General features: G+C 40.4%; 2 protein-coding genes across 7 annotated transcripts in view; both read left to right on the top strand.

The window, feature by feature from the left end:
• The window catches only part of SNX7 (sorting nexin 7), a 128,871-nt gene extending 124,985 nt beyond the window's left edge, over nt 1–3,886 (top strand). For all 4 annotated transcript variants that reach the window (XM_033916880.1, XM_033916881.1, XM_033916882.1 and 1 more), the window contains one exon: nt 3,535–3,886. In XM_033916880.1, coding sequence (XP_033772771.1) covers nt 3,535–3,615 — 81 coding nt within the window. In that variant the 3' untranslated portion in view covers nt 3,616–3,886. The remainder of the gene's footprint in view (nt 1–3,534) is intronic.
• An 11,840-nt stretch (nt 3,887–15,726) lies between these two features.
• The window catches only part of LOC117346065, a 191,441-nt gene continuing 187,633 nt past the window's right edge, over nt 15,727–19,534 (top strand). For all 3 annotated transcript variants that reach the window (XM_033915358.1, XM_033915360.1, XM_033915359.1), the window contains exon 1: nt 15,727–16,057. In XM_033915358.1, the coding sequence (XP_033771249.1) occupies nt 16,014–16,057 (44 nt within the window). In that variant the 5' untranslated portion in view covers nt 15,727–16,013. The remainder of the gene's footprint in view (nt 16,058–19,534) is intronic.

Below are 19,534 nucleotides of genomic sequence, written 5' to 3'. Positions count from 1 at the left end.
AAAATGTGATCTGATTGAGCAGTTGTCTACTGCAGGGATTAAAGCATGGTCCCTCTTTATTCCCTGGTGGTACTGTCCACCTCCCTCTTCCCTAAAAGTGAAACTAGAAAGGAATACCAGACTCTGACAGCATGGACTATTACAGGCATTCTGATCAAAACAGGAAGCAAGTTTGAGGAGTAGCCTAGTGGTTCTTGCAATGAACTGAAAAATAAAGGGACTCTGGTTCACATCCCACTTTAACTCTTTTTTTTTTTTTTTTTTTCATTTTGAGTCCTCCATAAACAGAAATATGCCTACTATGTACCTAAATATATAACCCAATTGCAATGCTATTGAAATGGTGTACATTCAGACCCTGTAGGTATTTTCCTGTTTCTGGAGGACTCACAATTGCAAATTAAGTTAGTGGGATTTGAACCAGGATCCCTTGGTTTACAGTTCAAGGTGCAAACCATTAGGCTACCTCTCTGTTCTGCCTGGACATCCGTGTAGCCATATTTACTAAAATGATTTCCAGACTGACGTCCCTTTAGCCCTGGTTGTTTGCCATTCATAAGTTGGATGTTTCATTTTGAAAATGGCTATTCATTTTGGACAATCTTAAGACAGCAACTTCCATCCTCCAGCTATTTTCAAACAGAAAATCTGGAGTAATCAAGTGTAGTACTTTTAATAATACTCTTATTATTTCTTCACTATATCTATCAATTATAGATTAGCTTGCTACTTCCCAATGGATTTGATGTGAATTTTGAAGAGAAAAATGAGTATATAAATAAATTTTCTGAAGTAGGTAACAATTCCCATCATCAAACTATTTCCAGTGTGACAAACTTTCAGATAAAAAAAAATTGATAAAATATTTTCACTGATATAGTCAAGCGATGCAAAGACAGGCAGTTTGAATAGTTCATCAGTTGTTGAACATTCAGTTAATCCTTCTGGGTCTTTAACAATGTGGAACAGGTTTAGATTAGTAACTATTTCAGAAGCTGAGAAAATTCTCCAATCCATTAATTCATCAGCTGTACATCATGAGGTACTTTTTTGTTATCTGTCCAAAGTAAAGGTACAAGTGCTCTATTTTTAGTGCAACTTATCAGTCTTTCTCTAGACACAGGTATAGGCCCGAATAGTCTCAAAGAAGGTATTATGCATTCAGTTCTTTAAAAAGGAGAAACTGTTAGAGAGGGGTATTCTGAAGTCAAAAACAATTCTAATTTGTTATTAATATCTAAGGGCTCCTTTTAAATACTGCGGTAGCAGCTGCTGCTGCGGTCATCGCTCTGACGCCCATAGGAATTTACTTGGCGTTGGAGTGTTTGTTGTGTGGCAGCCACTAACACTGCTTTGTAAAGCTGAGGGAAAGTACCTAAAATATCAATACTTTATCAATTGAATAATTGTCTAGGCACTAAATACATCCACAACAATCTGGCTATCGCTGTTTCCATACTACTATTTATCATTTCTATAGCACTGAACGGCATATGCAGTGCTGTACATGTCCCTGCTCAGAAGAGTTTAAAATCTAATTTAGCACTGAATCTCTGCTATGAGAGATAACAGATGAGATTCCAGTAAAGACTGATCAAGGATTTGATGCCCTTTGGGAACAATTTGATCTTATTGCAGCCTTCGACACAATATCTTGCCCTAAATGATTGCAGTCTAGTGAAGTGGGAATTTAAATCAGTGGTATTACCGTGGTTTTAAGAGCATAAGAGTTTCCATACTGAGACAACCCACGTCACAAGTACCTGACAAGATCCCAAAGAGTAAAACACATTTTATAGAGCAAAGACATATGAATCTTGAACCGATGGGTTATTCGCCTGTAATTGCGAGTTGTGTAGAAGCATCATCTACTTTTTTTGGCTCTGCCTCCTCTACCTCTGATCTGTGCACATGCTCCTCAGTTGTTTTTTTTCTTTTCCTTCTACATGCGAGTTGAAGGTGTCTTTCTGAACTACTCTCAATTTGTTATTTTCAGGATTTTTGATTTGTTTGTAGACTTGTTTGGTGTTACAGAGGTTCCCAGGTTGCCTGGGGCTGTTCTGCCAGGGTGAAGATAGACTCTGAGTCAGAGATCTGTAGCTGGGAGGACAACCATTTTGCAGGGCATCTATCTAGAACTTTTTTGTTCTGCTTGTTTGAGGCAGGAGTCTTCACTATTTCCCAGATACTGTTTAAGCTGAAGCAGAAACAGCACCAACACAATTCAGAGAGAGGAGGAGATAGTGGCTGTGGATGGCAAACCAGATGGGCCATTTGGCCTTTATCTGCTATCATGTTTCTATGTCAGTACACCCTATTGTAGTCTCTGGGAGACATTGGAGGATCTTTAATTGCACTTTTGGGGAGATTGGGTCCCCTACCTCAAAAAAACCCTTTCCAACAATTTATAAACTTTTGTTTAGCTCTCCCAGGCCGGGTTTTGTTTTGGGTTTTTTTTGTTTTGTTTTTACACTAAAACTAGGCAACTCATTGTAAAATTACCCTGTTACATATGATATACAGTATAGATCAGGGGTCCCAAAGTCCCTCCTTGAGGGCTGCAATCCAGTTGGGTTTTCAGGATTTCCCCAATGAATATGCATGAGATCTATGTGCATGCACTGCTTTCAATGCATATTCATTGGGGAAATCCTGAAAACCCAACTGGATTGCGGCCCACAAAGAGGGACTTTGAGATCCCTGGTATAGATGGTTTGATCCTCAGTTCTGAAATTGTCTTATTTATTAAAAAAAAATAGCTCAGTTACAAATATGTTTAAGACTTCTGTTTACTGTATGATCACATTATGGTTATGGCTTTTTTCTGAAGCAGATTGATTTTGATGAATTCTATTGGGGTTTTTTTGTGTGTCAAATGTTTGTTTTATATGTTGATGTATCATTAACTGTTCAGAATGATTATAACCCGACAAGAATACTCACATTGTGCAGGAAATAAATAAATAGGAAAATATACCCTGTTGGCATGATTGTAAGATGGCTTTTGTGTTTTAAAAAAGCTTTTGTCTCATAATAGTAGAGTGAAGGATCTTAGGATGAAGCAGAGGCAGTGGCTGATTGAGCCCAGTGTGGAAGGAAGCAGGATAGGAAAAGGCTGCAATAGCACAATATGGTCCAGGAAGGGAAAAAGTGCTAAAAGGATAAAAGATGTGATGACACAGGCATGTAGGGAGCAGGTTCAGAGACAGATAGAAGGCAAAGTGCAAGAGAGAAAAAAAAGCCACCAAGTGCCTTCCCATTCTATAAGGTCCTTGGTGGATTTTTTTTTCTCTTTTCTATAGGAGAATAATGTACCATAATCAATTTTCTATTATATTTCCAGAAACAGGAATCATCTTGATTTTAAAGCTATCTTATATTCAAGCTACAGCAACAATTGGGCACAATTTCTACAGTACTTTGTTTTAACTCACTGCGAATGGAATGGGAAGCAACTAATTAGCAATTTGATCTCTTGTCTCTGCCAATCCATTCTCTACTCCCTTGCTAATGCTTAATGTTATTTCTTTTTAGTGCCTTGCTACCTGGGAGTCGTTACTTTCTTCTCAAGCAAATAATCTTCACCTGGAGGAAGATCCAGAAGATAAACTTTGAACATGTAAATGGCATTCTGAGCGATCTCGTCCAGTTTACAATGACCAAAGTGGTGCGTTGTGTGCGCAAGCTCAGCTGTTGTGTTGCTCATTGTATAACAAGGAAGACAACTGGAAAGCTAAACATTTAAAAACTCAGGTAGATCCCAGATTTTGGATCATGGTTTTAAAAATGTATGCTTGCATGTGAATAAGATATTGAAATTATGAAAATGCTTCCACCTAAGAATTGTATCATCATAAAAAAAATAAAATACAGTTGTTTGATAAGACTTGAAGTATGTGAGGTTTTTTTAAATTAGTACTAAAGCTGGGTTTTATTTTTTTTTGGTATATTTGATCCATTACAAATAGAAAAGGTTAAGGTGGTGGGGGGGGGAGGACGTCGGAGGATAATCTCGGGGTTTTTTTTAGATATGTGCATAGAAGTGCAGTTTTACCTTAAAGGAGAACTTCATATTAGAATGCTAATTTAAGACAACAGCATTTGTTTCGTAGAATGATTATTATTCAACAATAATAATTCTTAATTTAATTGAAATGATCTAGGGTTTCCTCATGGTTTCATGCTGAAGCTGAAGAGCCTATAGAGTTTTATTTTCTTTGGGGACAGGGCATTTCTGGACCCAGCCTGAAAGTAGAGGATGGTGGAAATTGGGGTCAACCACAGTAGAAATAAATTTATAAAGTTATTCCTACACATATGTATGTTTACATGTAAATGACCACATATAAAAAAGTGACTGGCATAAAAGTACATGCAATGACATTGTGGCTTATACAATAGAGATCCTATTATGTTGCATGTTATCTTGAAGAAACTCCTTAATGATGTCAATAACTTCATCCTGAGGAATGATCGTGTACAATGATTTAACATCAAGCGTGACAAAGAAAGAAATATTCGTGACATCAGTGACCTCTGGATGCTGGTGAGAACGCCCTATGAACCTCTGGAGCAAGCTTCTCTCATGTACCTCATGTGACACACTTATCCCTTGCTCTAACCAGCAGAGGGATTAGTTGTGTTGAGTGCTGGCCTGTCGGCATGGCCTCCTCAGGTAGGAGGAAGGCTTTTCAGGTTAAAACAGACCTATGCTCCGGCCTAGTCTGCCAGGTCACACTGAGAGTAGTTTGTAAAAGAGGAGACAACGCAGGTAAGTCTGTTCAAAAGAATGTTCTTGGACTTTATTAAACCCGGGGGTCTGAATACCATCAGCCACCCGCATGGAGTGAAAAAAACAAACACAAAAATGGCTTGTAGTTGTCAGAATGGCTTGAGCTACAAATGTGACATACAGTCTCAATTCCTTAGAATTTGCTAGTCCAAATACAGTCCTCTTCACCAGGGTTTAAAGTAAATGAAATACCATGAAAAATAAACTTTCAAACTTTGTCAATATGTTGTGGACACGGGCAGAGCAATTGTAGTGAAAACCAAAGAAACTCTGTGGAGTGACGATGTTCCCAAATGGACTTTATTTGAAAGTATCAAAGTTCCAAAGGTACACTAAAATCATCCACATAAAATAATTCCATCCGCATAAAAGTAAAACATCCACATAAGAGCCTTAAAGGACCTAGTCCTTTCCATTGCAAATGCTAGCAGTGTCTCACTTCCGGTTCACCACACAATTGTTTCCCACGTACTCACCTTTATAGGACCCCCCAGGGACCCCTGAAGAAGACTTTTTGTCAAAACGCGGATCGTGTTGGGTCCTGTATCCGTAGCGGACTAGGTCCTTTAAGGCTCTTATGTGGATGTTTTACTTTTATGTGGATGGAATTATTTTATGTGGATGATTTTAGTGTACCTTTGGAACTTTGATACTTTCAAATAAAGTCCATTTGGGAACATTGTCACTCCACAGAGTTTTTTTGGTTTTCTCTGGATTGTCTTCTTTGTGGATATTTTGGGGTCAATTCCTTTTGTTTAGAGCAATTGTAGTTACAACTTGGCAATTGGATTCACTAAACGTTTCAGCTCCCCTAGCTGAGACACGAGTGTGCTTTACAGAGCAGGCTTCACAGCTCATTAATATCAGCTGGGCTTCCTAGCCAACTGAACGTAGCAGGGCATTCACACAAGCATAGATAAAGTTCATTGAACAAACACTGCCCTCCGGGCAGTCCCACAGTAAAACGGAGAGATTCCCCTGCACTCTCTAATCAAGACTAGCTGGTCTCAGGTTACAGAGAGCCAGCATGTAATCACAGCCTTGCTTTACCCTCCTTGGGAACTAACCTCCATATCAGTAGGAAAGTAGCCAGCTTCCAGCAATGGTTCAGAGACATCCATCGCCTCTCCCTGCTCAGCAGCAACTGGGGTTAAGCTGAGGCAGTCCTCGGTCATCTCTACGTCCTCACTGCTGTGGGTTGGAGGAGAGAGACTTCTCCCCTCATCTGCATCCAAGCATTGCTGCTTCTTCTGCCGCTGCCTGAGCTCGTTAGCTCTAGCTCCGTCCCTGCTCTCCTTACTGTGATCCCATGCTCTGTTTTTATGTTAGTTAAAGCCCCACCCCTCTCTCCTAGGAACAGCTGTGGTGGGCAGGAAATCCCTAGGGAAATAATTCAGGTTTCTCCTAGGCTGGTAATGAGCATACCTTCCAGCACTGGGACTCCACTTCTCAACAAAAGTCCCCCCAGGCTTTCTGGTGTACCTGCCCTGAACTGGCGCTCTCTGCGGGGTACTTCTATGCTCATACCTCTCCTGACCTACCTCACTGTCTGAGGGGTAGTCAGCCAATTCCAAACCTTTACTTTTAACCTGGTCAGCCCTTCTGACCAGGGACCGTGTTCTGCTTTTATCCCTTACAGGGACAAAGCTGACCACAGGTTTGTCACACTCATCATCAAGACACTGTTTTTGGTAATGATTACTTCCATCCAATGAGTGTCGGATCTTCAGGCTTTGTCCTGCAGAGATCTATTTCTCAGAATTTCAGATTCAGGTGTCTTATGCACAGTCCCATATTTCTTACTGAAAGTGGTTTCCAACTTTCAAATCAATGAAGAAGTTCACTTACCTGCCTTCTGTCCTTCAGGATCAAGAAAGAGTGATAAAGTGTTGAAATTGCCCCTTACTGCGGTATCTAGAGGTTATGGACAAACTTTGATTGTCATATCATCTGTTCATATTAGCTGGGGCTTCTCATAAATGTCAACCAGCCTTGAAAGCAGCCATTTCAAGATGGTTCAGCATGACCATTTCTTCAGCCTATATCAGAAGTGGAAAACATCTGCCTAAATCCATAAAGCTGCACTGTACCAGAAGCATAGCTTCCTTATGGGTGGAATCTTTATGGGTGTCCCCAGTAGAAATCTGTAGAGCTGCTACTTGTTCTCTCTCCAGACGTTCACAAAGTTTTACAAGATGGTCATGGTGGCCAAACAGGACTCCACATTCGGATCTTCAGTTCTGACAGCAGGCTCATCTGTCCCACCCTAAACTTGAGGGACTGCTTTGATACATCCCACACGTTCAGGAATGACATGTCTGTCACACTAGAAGGAAAAATTAGGTTCTTACCTCAATAATCTTCTTTCTAGTAGATAGACACTCCATTCCTGAAGCCCACCCTTGTCAGATGTTCTTTTGCCTGCTTACTTCCGGCCTCAGACATGCTGGGGAATCTGAACATCTTTATTTTTTCCTTTGTCCAGCCTTGACAAGGATAGAAGGCATGGCTGCTACATTAGGGGGTATCTATAAAATCTCCCACAATCTTAGGGCAGGGTGCACTCAAGTTGGTGACTTGTTTTTCACCATGTAATATATTGCAAGTTGTTAAGATTATCTGTTATATGTTTAATAATATGAGCAGAATAGACATGTCTCTCGGAGAGTGTCCCCATACACCTCCCTATTCTATTTCCTCTCCAGGGCTGACCGTCTGCTTTGGTACAAACTGAGGAATTGGAGGACAGCCCAGGAGGATGGGAGGCGAAGCAAAAGAATGCTAATGAAGCTCCCTAAAATAATTCTTGCAAGAAGAGATTAACTACCCACAAGTTCAGGAATGTCTACTAGAAAGAAGATTATCAAGGTAAGAACTTATTATTTTCATATTTGCTATTATGGAATACTAAATCTTTAGTTACATGCATAACTTTAGGTTGACCACTTATGCTACCTGAATGGCTAATGTAAATGCTTGCACCTAACTTCTATCAGTATTCTGGCCGGCTAATGACATACATAGGGGCTTCCCAGCCAGTCAGGTTTTCAGGATATCCACAATGAATATTCTCGAGAGATTTACATGCACTGCTTCCAGGACATACAGATCTCTCTCATGAATTTTCTTCTGGATATCCTGGAAACCTGACTAGCTGGGGAGCCCCTATAGCAGGTTTGGGAACCACTGCACTTATGCCATTATTATTATTGTCACTACTGCTGCAACTAATTATCATTATAAAAGGTTTATATTTGGTCTACCAGTTTGTAAAACTGTTGAAGCAGGATAGAATCTGAAAACCCTTTCATCCAACCACCTTCCATCAGTTTAAAACAAACCCCTATACTTATAAAACATACTAAAACCCAACCCCAGGACAGGTTTGAGAATCACAGTCGTAGTGCAAATCTGGTGCCATGGAAAATGTTTTGTAAGACGGCTATTCTTACATGCATTTTGATGAATTAAAACATGGAAAGAGAATATCTGCCATGTGCCATCCTAGTTCACCAGCACATGCCGGCTGCAGCTGAAGCAAACAATTGGGCTATAGAAAGAATAAGAATAGCATAGGCTAATTACCTCCCACACAACTATTATATTGTCCATATCTACTGGCATTTTTCATCTGTTTCCCAACTGATAGAGACTTTATACTGTAAATTCTCTCTATCACCTGGTGCAAAAGCTCTATTTGATTTTCAAGGTCCTCAGACAAAATAGACAGAATACTTAAAGAACAAGCTAGCCCAGAGGTGGGAAACTCTGGTCCTCGAGGGCCATAATCCAGTCAGGTTTTTGGGATTTCCCCAATGAATATGCATGAGATCTATTTGCATGCACTGCTTTCAATGTATATTCATTGGGGAAATCCTGAAAACCTGACTGGATTCCGGCCCTCGAGGACCGTAGTTGCCCACCCCTGAGCTAGCCCTTTACACACCTTCGAGACTTCTAAGGCAGGAGAATCACTATCTGTGCCCTCACCAAAAGAAATTGTACCTCCCAGCAAGCCTTCTCAGGAGTAGCCCCCAAGCTCTGGAATTTACTCCCAGAAGGAATTTGTCTAATTCAAGACTACTTCTACTTCAGGAAGCAGGTGAAGCCTGGTTCTTCTCCCAAGCCTTTAAATACATGTTGTGATTCAACATGCACTCACTTTACACCTGGACTAGCTTGCTACACAAATTGTTATATGTTGTTTAACTGTACAAAGAACTCGCCTTCAATTCAGCCACACATTTATTTATCCCGACTGACTCTACTACCTATCTTGTCCCCAATTAAGCACTTGGTTCCTCAGCTACTCTGCAACCTGTACTGTAGAAAAGCTTTGGCGTCATATTACTACTACTGTTTAACACTTCTATAGCGCTGAAGGGTGTATGCAGCGCTGTACATCAGTGTTCTAATGTGTGCTTATTAGGTGTTCCATTACTATATCTCTGTTGTTTAAATTTCAGTTCAGTTAAATGTGCATGTTTTTGATATTGTTTCATGGCCATTCCATTATTTCATTTCAATTTGCTCTTTCAGGTTTACCTAATTTATTGTATTTGTGTTTTTATTTGGTCATTTTACTAATCGTATCTGCTATACACTGCCTTAGGTAATCTAATATACTAAAACCCTTACCCATGCATGTATAGTTGAAACTACATGATCCCTGCCACCGTGATTTATGCTTCCTGTGCCATGTTCCATTTGCAGCACGTGCAGCGCGTACGGGTGGAGTCTGTGGCGATTTGATTTGCCGACGTCACTTCCAGCCTAGGGCCTTCCTCGCTGCCAGGTCCTTTTCCTGCCTTCGTGCAAAAAGAAAGTAGGTGGGAACCGGCAGCGACGAAGGACTGAAGCAAGCAGGAGCAGCGACCTACCACTGTGTGAGACCTGGGAGGGGAGGGATGAGAAATGCTACTGATGGTTGGATTACTACAGGACAGGGGGAGCAGGGAAGGGGTGCTGCTGGACAGGGGGGAGGGAAAAGGAAGGGAGAAGGGCTACTGCAGGACAGGGGGAGCAGGCAAGGGGTACTGCTGCTGCACAGGGAAGTGGGGGGGGAGAGGGAAAGGGGGCCAGGAAGCAAACTTGCTAAGCTTTGGGGGGAGGGGTGTACTGGGGGCAGGCAGCAATCTTGGTTTGCTCTGGGGGGAGACAGAAGGGGACCACGGAGAGAGAGAGAGAGAGAAAGAAAGGCAGGCAGGCATGGCACCACAGAGAGAGACAGGCAGGCAACCAGGGGGGCCACAGAGAGAGACAGAAAGACAGGCAGGCAGCGCAAGAGAACGAAAGGCAGACGCACAGAGAAAGCCAGCGGGCAGGGAGAGAGACAGACAGAAAGAAAGACAGACTGACAGGGGGCCAGGGAGAGAGACAAACAGAAAGAATGACAGACAGACAGGGGGCCAGAGAGACAGACAGCCAGCGGACAAGGAGAGACAAAGAAAAAAAGACAGACAGCTATCAGCCAAGGAGAGAGAGAAAGAAAAAAAAAAAAAACATTAGCCAAGGAGAGAGAGAGAAAGTAAAAAAAAAAAAAATAAAACACACAGCACCCAAGGAGAGAGAGAGAGAAAAAAAAAGACAGACAGCTCACATGGTAAGTTTTCATTAAATTTTGTGATCTGTTAAGTCTACACATCTATTCTAGCACCTGTTAATCTAACGGGCTTAAACACTAGTCTCTTCATAAAGGTGATTAATAAATCCCAATAAATAGAATAGAATGTACTGAGATGCATCAGCGAATCAACAAGTGAGTTCATAACAAGAAGCAGTAAGATTTTGTCATCAGGGCTGGATAAAGCATGAGCAAACTAGCATATGCCCAGGGAAGGCCCTGTCATATTTCATTAACTTCCTTTGCAGATTACCCTCCTGCTGGCAGAAGCAGTACACAAACTAAGCATTTTACCAGCTACTGTCTCTTCATCCTGCTGAAGTCTTTGTGAGTGAATTGGGAAGCACACAGGCCAGTTGGAAAGAGGAGGAGAGCTGATCATGGCAGAATGGAGAGGAGCTGCTTCCTGGAACAGCAGATAAGCAAGATCCTGTGCCACATCTGCAGTGACCCCTAGTGACACCTTAATTCCTCTTATCTGTCCATCCACTCTTTCAACTCCAGTTAAAAAGTGGAATCACCTATAGCTGATGCTGCCTCTGCTAGCATCCTTGTGAAGTTAGAAAGCATGGGGCAGGCAGGTCATGTGAAACTTCGTAGCTGCATTAGGTAAAAAGGGTTACTTGAACTACTGCCAGCTGAAGACAATCTGGATTGAGAAAGGATCAGAGCGGGAGGATCAGGACAAGAAGATAAAAGGACAAGCAAAGTTAAATACTTCAGGATGCTAAGAGGAAAAGAAGGTAATTACAGCATTATTACCTTCCCTCCCCTTTGCCCTCTCCTCATACACTGTAAGGGAGGAAAGGTGAGATGTGTATCTGGCATTGAAGTGCTCCCTAGGGTGCTCTACTGTTCAAGTTTCAAGTTTTATTATTTTTAATATACCGACCATCAGCATGTATCTGGCCGGTTTACAATGCTAAAAAAAATAAAATAAAAGGTAAAATAATAATTAAATATGGGGGAGGTGTGAACATTAAAAAGACAATTGACAAGTACATACATGGACTTGAGGGTAATAAGGGGGAAGGGAGGGTAAATAAGTACATTATTAAAAACAAAATTTAAAAGAAAAAGAAGGAGGGGGGATATGACATCAGGAATGGGGATCTTTTCTCAATTTTAATACACATGTGGATTTGGGTGGGGGTGGGGGTTGGTTTTTTCATTAAGAATATATATATGAATGTCATAAGATATTATTTTAAGGCAGTATATTTTAGTTATATATGAATTTTGGAGGGGGTGGGGTTAAATCTTTCTTGGTGTATGATATTGAAGATTTTTCAAGTGATGTTGTATTATAATTGTTTGATACTTACTGTGCACTTGATGTAAGTTTTAAAATGAATAAAGAAATTTTAAAAAAAAAAAAAAAAGGAATGGGGATCGCTTCAGAGCAGCGGTTGTGTTGATTTTGCTAGCTGTAAGTGAGAGGATATTTAGAAAATGTGGTATGCATCTTGAAATAAGAATGTCTTTAGTTTAGTCTTGAATTTGTCGAGAAAATTTTCATGACTAAGTTGAGGCGGCATGGCGTTCCATAAAGTTGGAGCAACCACAGAGAAGTTAGTTTTCCTAGTGTAGTAGAATTCCTTGTTCTGCTTGGATGACTGTGCCCTCTCCCTCCATGCATCTTGATTGCTTGGTTTGTTTGTTTTTTTGTTTGTTTGTTTTTCCATCTTTCCCTTGGACATTTTTTTTTTTAATGGTCCTCAAAGATAGACTTACTGAGCTTAAAAACATCTAGCAAATGGCCATTTTTTAAAACCAAATGTTTGCTATTTTTCTACTTTGAAAGTGGTCATTTCCTCTACAGGATTTCTGGATATTTTTCCCCAAATGTCCAAAATTGGATTTAGAAGTCAGATTGAAAATGCCCCTGTAAGTCTTTGAAAATGAACTTCTATTACTTTTTCAGTATTAGATAAACCTATTCAGGGTCGCTGAAGGCATTTTCTAATATGTAAGAAAATTGCTAAAGTTTGGTGCCTAATTTACATTCACTAGCAAGTATATAGTATGACTTCAAAGCTACACATTAAACTAGCGGAAAGTGTGGCACCTATTCAACATAAGAACATAAGAATTGCCGCTGCTGGGTCAGACCAGTGGTCCATCCTGCCCAGCAGTCCGCTCACGCGGTGGCCCCAAGGTCAAGACCAGTGCTCCAAATGAGTCCAGTCTCACCAGTTTAGCATGAACTTGTCCCACTTGGTCTTGAAACCCTGGAGGGTGTTTTCCCCTATAACAGACTCTGGAAGAGCGTTCCAGTTTTCTACCACTCTCTGGGTGTATGGAAACCATTAACAAAGTATTGTAAAGATTAATTTGAAATTGTTTCCCTTATATTTATCAATTTAGGTGCAGGGAGGGGGGGAAATTATTATTACATGTTTTAGATGATAATGGAATATATGGGGGGGGATGGGAAAGGGGTGGGATGGGGATAAGAATTTATGAAATGTATCAATGATTGTTTTTAAGTGATGTATTTATTATTATTGTGAATGAATATATTTTAACACTTAATGTAATGTTGAAAATGAATAAAGAAGGTTAAAAAAAAAAGAAAATTCCATTTTAAGTTGTTTCCTAATGTGTGCCGAAAATGAAATGATTTGCCCTCTCATAGTAGCTTTAAAAGCATCCCGCAATGTTTCTAAAGAGATTTTCACTGAGGCATTGAGTTGAAAATACTCATTTGTTTTTAACTGAAATTCCTGAAGAAAGTTTGAATCTGCAAGCAACATTCCATGCTACCGATACAGGGCAAGCAGTAGCATCCCCCATGTCTTTCTCAATAACAGATTATGGACTTTTTCTCCAGGAACTTGTCCAAACCTTCCTTAAAACCAGCTATGCTATCCGCTCTTACCACATTCTCTGGCAACACGTTCCAGAACTTAACTATTCTCTGAGTGAAAAAAAAAATAAAAAAAATCAACAATTGGTTTTAAAAGTATTTCCCTGTTACTTCATCGAGTGTCCCCTAGTCTTGGTAATTTTTAAGGGAGTGAAAAATCGATCCACTTTTACCCGTTCTACTCCACTCAGGATTTTGTAGATTTCAATCATATCTCCCCTTAACCATCTCTTTTCCAAGCTGAAGAGCCCTAACTGTTTTAGTCTTTCCTCATACGAAAGGAGTTCTATATCCTTTACCATCTTGGTCGCTCTTTGAACCTTTTCTAGTGCCACTATATCTTTCTTGAGATAAAGAGACCAGAACTGAATGCAATACTCCAGATGAGATCGCACCATGGAGCGATACAGGGGCATTATAGCATTCTTAGTCTTGTTAACCTGATATTTATGGAAGCGCGTTCCATAGTGTCAAGCTACCACAGAAAAAATTGTCTTGTGGGTTGCATCATAGAATATATGGTGAAGTGAAGGAATTGAAAGGAGAGCTGGGAAGATTGTAGTGGGTGCAAGGTTGTGTGCTAATAGGAGTCTAATATGTTACGAGAATCAAGAAAGTCTAGTAATTGATACAAAACTGCCTTTTTTCCAAGCTGAAGAGCCCTAACCTCTTTCATACAAGAGGAGTTCCATACCCTTTATCATAACATAGCATGTGGGTACCAGGACTGAATATCAGCTGGCACCCACATACGTTTTAGGTTTGCCAAATACCCAAACATTTAATACTGGTTCCCAAACATGGCATTAAATACCTGGGTCGTATTTAGCTGGCAGCAGTCAGCACTTTAAAAAAAAATACACTGTTTGATGCCAGCTCAATATTGACCTGACAGTGTCTTTTGCAGGTTCTGCACAATTTGGTTAAGGTCTACAAAACTGAGTGGAGTAGAACAAGTGAACATGACTCGATTGTCTGCTCTTTCAAAAAGTACAAAGATGAGAGGACAATCTTGGAAGTTACATGGTAAGACTTTGAGAACAAATAGGAGAAAATTTTTTTTTCTACTCAATCAATAGCTAAACTCTGGAGCTCCTTGCCAGAGGATGTGGTAACAGCAGTTAGCATTGTATCTGGGTTTTAAAAGATTTGGACAAGCTCTTGGAGGAAATGTCCATAATCTGCTATTAAGATAGACATGAGAAGAGTCATTACTTATTTCTGGGACTGATAGCATGGAATCTTGCTACTCTTTTGGGTTCTGTCAGGTACTTGTGACCTAGCTTGGCCACTGTTAAGAAGCAGGGTACTGGGATAGATGGATCATCGATCTGACCAAGTATAGATATTCGTCTGTTCTTTAAAAAAAAACATAAGTTTCATTGACACCTATCGGCACTCTCAGCAGTTTCCTATGATGAAATTTATTGAGGGTATTCCAGTTAACTGTCCATGAAAACTTTCCAACGTTTCATCAGTTTATACTATGTTTTTGAATCAGTTTACAATCATTTCTTTCTTTGTGAATTGTGTTTGGCGCATTAAATATTTACTTTTATTTCACATATTAACAGATATTAAAGTAAAATGGAAAATGCTTTTAAGCACAGTGAAGCCCACTGTGAAGGCTTGAAAACAAATGGTAGACATTGTAACTGCACTTTAAACTTGCAGAAGTAGAGGGAGCCTACGATAAGTAATAACTGCTACAATATGCTTTAGTGGGGAAAATGAAACAGTGGAAAAATGACCCGCTATTAATTTGGGTTTATTTTTTTTTATTTATAATCTTTTCAATTTTAAATCAAGCATACTCAACTTGAAACAGATCAGAAACATTAATAAGGAAAATCACATAATTATACAAATAAATGTATTGGAAACGTTAACTAATATTTAGTCCACAATTATGAAAATCAAGAAAGGAAATTTTCAACAATTTGGAAAAAAAATGTCTATATTAGACTGACGGCAATAGGTGACCCAACCTACAGCTGGATGGCAGGTCATTTATCATTAGACTGAGATACCAACCCTTCTTTTGGTCCTATAAAATCTAAAAGCTGTTTGGGTTAAAAAGAAAATGGCCAGATCTGGCTCAGAAAACCCAGAAGCGAAGGAAGGAGTTCTTGGCCCTGAGGCCAAGAGTCCTCGCTCTTGGGGCTACTCTTTTTGGTTAAATTTCCAGCTAAATGTTTTATTGCCTATTAATTTGTGTTTCATTAAACTGCAAACAGTAGTCCTAGTTACTAGTAATCAACAATACAGTTGTGGGTTGGACTGTGTCCAAGGAAGGCAGTGTAAAACTGTAATACACAATAATGCAATGAATAGAAACTCCACCTTACCACCCACACACCTCTGAACCTCAACAGAATGTACAGACCACAAACCCGGTTCTGCAATTCAGGCATAATTACATTGAAACATATGCAGCTGGTAACAGGTACCGCACAGACTCGTAAAAAGGTTATTTACAGTGGTGGAGGTTGAAAAAAATTTATTTTATTTTTTTTTAAATCTTCATAAGGTGCAGTTTTAACCTGAGCACAAAATATCAACACTACCACCCCCCACCACCACTGCCCCGCAAAAGGAGTATTTAATTCTGAATTTCAGGCAACCTTTGCTTCCAGACCTTTTTTTCATGCGAGTGCTTATCTGTAGTGCAAGGAAGGGGTGTGACCTGAGAGTGAAAACTAGAAGCAGCAGCTTTATTGGAAGAAGAAATGAGCAAAAGTCGCAAAGGGATTGCCAGAGCTCCGTTAAACAGGTACAGTAGGTGAACCATTCCACATTTCTGCCACGATTAAAAAGGATTCTATACTTTTAAAACTCACTGCCAGAAGTAATTCTACTGCCTCGTGTTCTTATCTCTGTAATCCACAAACACACAGGGATCCTTTTACAAAGGCATGCTGGCGGTTTAACACGGTAATAGCGCACGCTAAACCGCCAGACGCACTAGCCGCTACCGCCTCCTCCTGAGCAGGCGGTAGTTTTTGGTCAGCGCGTGATGAAAAGTCACGTGTGTTAACCCCACTAGCGCGGCTTTGTGAAAGGAGCCCACAGTCTTTTTTTTTTTCTCCATTCCCTGGCTTGGACCAGTATAACACGTTTTATGATGGGAAGGGGTAAAACGCGGACCTGACTGACCTCGCGGATCTAAACCCGCACGTCCTTAAAAATCTGAGGTCCGTGCCACTTGTAGTTAGTTTCTGCCTCTGACAGACCTCGGTGACAATTTAGCGCCGACGGATCCGTCTCAGCATAGGGAGGGGAAAGTATTAGGATCCGTCGGCGCTAAAATGTCATCGAGGTCTGTCAGAGCCGCGGACCTCAGATTTTTAAATTTACTGGGGCTGCAGGAAACCGGTCTAAAGGATTCGTTTTAGAGCCGCTCCAGCACTAGTCTCTGGCTCTGACAGACCTCGATGACATTTTAGCGCTGACGGATCCTAATACTTTTCCCTCCTAAGCTGAGACGGATCCGTCAGCGCTAAATTGTCATCGAGGTCTGTCAGAGCCAGAAACTAGCTACAAGTGACACGGACCTCAGATTTTTAAGGAATTGCAGGTTTAGATCTGTGAGGTCCACGTTTTACCCCTTCCCTTTTATGATTCACTCCTATTTTCTGATAAATGCCATCTTTGTCCCACAGGATGGGATTGTTCCTCCCAAAACCTAGTCAAGAAATCCATCGATTTACTGGAGTTCCAATAAAAGGTTGTCTCCTTCTTTATATATTTTTTGCTTTCTTAACCTTTGTTTCCATGTGTTGAATGAAAGCACAGAGACTCTTAATGAGGTTGCAACAGATTGTTATAGCCAGGCATCATGCCATCATTTGGCTTGGGCGTCCTTGAAATGTAGCAATTAATGGCTGCCATTTTGAGAGTATTTGGATTTAAATTTGTTATTATCTTTATTTCCCCTATGGGTAAGTTCTAGATTTAGTTGTACGCACACTGGGCCATATGGGGGGGAGGTGGGGGGTGTTACCATGTGAAGAAATTTACTGCAGAAACAGCTGACTCTAAACCCAGTGAGAAATTTGGTTTTTAAACTTAATGAGTTCGTTTTAGCTTTTAGAGCTCTCCATTAACATAGATCGCAGAGGAGCAAATGCATAAGCTCGAAACATGTGGGCGTGAATGCATTCAGATGCCTGACACCCTGTAGTTATGTGTTCAAAAATGTACAAGAGCCATCTCCTGCAGGGATTGGGGGGGGGGGGGGGGGGGGAAAAAGACGAATATTTTGAGTTGATGTGCTCAAGCTGATATTACTTGGGCTGTTTGCACAGGCTGCACCCATTTTATTTGGAGAAGGATTTCAAAGCAATTGCTTGTGTTCTAATCTAGCAATATTATTATTGGATATACCGAGCCAAAGCAGAGACCGATTCTGTGACGAAGCACGTATAGCGAAATAAAGCACTCACTGTGTGCAAGCAAGGGCATCCCGATTTGAGGATAACAGCTGGTTAAACTAAGGCAGCAAATCCCCAAGTTAGGCAGAAGGCAAAAAAAAATTCCAAGAGAGCGTACTGGCAGCTGCAGGAGCGAGTTTACAGTAGGTTTTTCTCTATAATCCAGAAAGATTTACGCGAGCAAAATGCCACGTAATGTGTTGATGAGGGACACTATGACGTCATAATGATAACATTCTTTGAACGTCAACAAGGCAATGATTCACAAACCGAGAGAATTTGATGTATCGGAGAACCCAAAACTGGTGATCCCTGTGATTTTAAACCCTCTTCAGTGTCCTCACATAGTGCAATCACTACAGTAGCTGAGAGAGGCGGCAGCACCTGCTGTATATTGTTGCATAGATGTTGCTTGGTTATAGGGATCTTGGCATCCGAGCAAACAGCAGTGCCCATTTCCTTGTTGTATGTAGACTGTCACAAATTATTTTCTCTGTCTTGCACTGTGACTTCATTTTAAGTGATTACATCTATAACCTTGACAGGATCTGTGCCATAGAATGATTGATTTAAGATGATTCACAGTCAGAGGGCCCAATGTTCTCTGTATTATGAATGCAAAATCTTCTTTACTATGTTTTGTTGTTACTTTTCTGTGTTATTTCTTTCTGGTCTAACCACTTACCTTCTCCTCTTGACCTCCAGCTCAGTTCAAAACCTACAGGAGTTACAATACCATAAACTTTACTTCATAACTATTTGCTGGTTTTCCCATTTCATTCTTCCCATTGGCATTTAGCACATTTTTTTTTAAATCTGTCCAGTAGGTGTCACTATAGTGTGATAACTGAAAATCCTACCCCTCCAAGGCTTTTAAGTACATGGGTTAAGTATTCAAATAGATGTATTTGTTTAGCAGCTATTGCTAATTATATAAGACCTCTATCTGGATTTTCAGCTGCACTATTCAGATGCAGCTGGTGAAAATATTTTGGAATTAATTATTGTCTTTCCAAATCCAAGTTGATTTACAAGTGGGTTTATATGTAATCTGAGTTTTATCTGAAGTGACATGCCCAAGATCACAAGGATAGTCATAGGAATATAGAAACATGATGGCAGATAAAGGTCAAATGGCCCATCCAGTCTGCCCATCCGCAGTAACCATTATCTCTTCCTCTCTCTAAGAGATCCCACGTGCCTATACCAGGTTTTCTTGAAATCAGACACAGTCTCTGTCCTTACCACCTCTACCAGGAGACTGTTTCACACATCTACTATCCTTTCTGTAAAAAAGTATTTCTTTAGATTACTCCTGAGCAGTGGTCTCAAACTCAAACCCTTTGCAGGGCCGCATTTTGGATTTGTAGGTACTTGGAGGGCCGCAGAAAAAAATAGTTAATGTCTTATTAAAGAAATGACAATTTTACATGAGGTAAAGCTGTTTATAGTTTATAAATCTTTCTGTTTGGCTAAGTCTTAAGAATAATATTGTAATTTATAGCTAAAGAGACATAGGATCAAGAAAGTGTTTTATTTTACTTTTGTGATTATGATAAACATACCGAGGGCCTCAAAATAGGACCTAGCGGGCCGCATGTGGCCCCTGGGCCACAAGTTTGAGACCACTGCTCCTGAGTCTATCACCTCTTAACTGCATCCTATGCCTTCTCATTCCAGAGCTTCTTTTCAAATGAAAGAGACTCGACTTATGCGCATTTACACCAGATAAGTATTTAAATGTTTCTATCATATATCCCCTTTCCCCCTAAGTATATATATATTGAGATCTTTAAGTCTGTCCGCATACAAGACTA

The sequence above is a fragment of the Geotrypetes seraphini genome, chromosome 12 (assembly GCF_902459505.1).
Source record: "Geotrypetes seraphini chromosome 12, aGeoSer1.1, whole genome shotgun sequence".
Taxonomy (NCBI): domain Eukaryota; kingdom Metazoa; phylum Chordata; class Amphibia; order Gymnophiona; family Dermophiidae; genus Geotrypetes; species Geotrypetes seraphini.
This window is presented reverse-complemented; position numbering and strand designations above follow the sequence as displayed.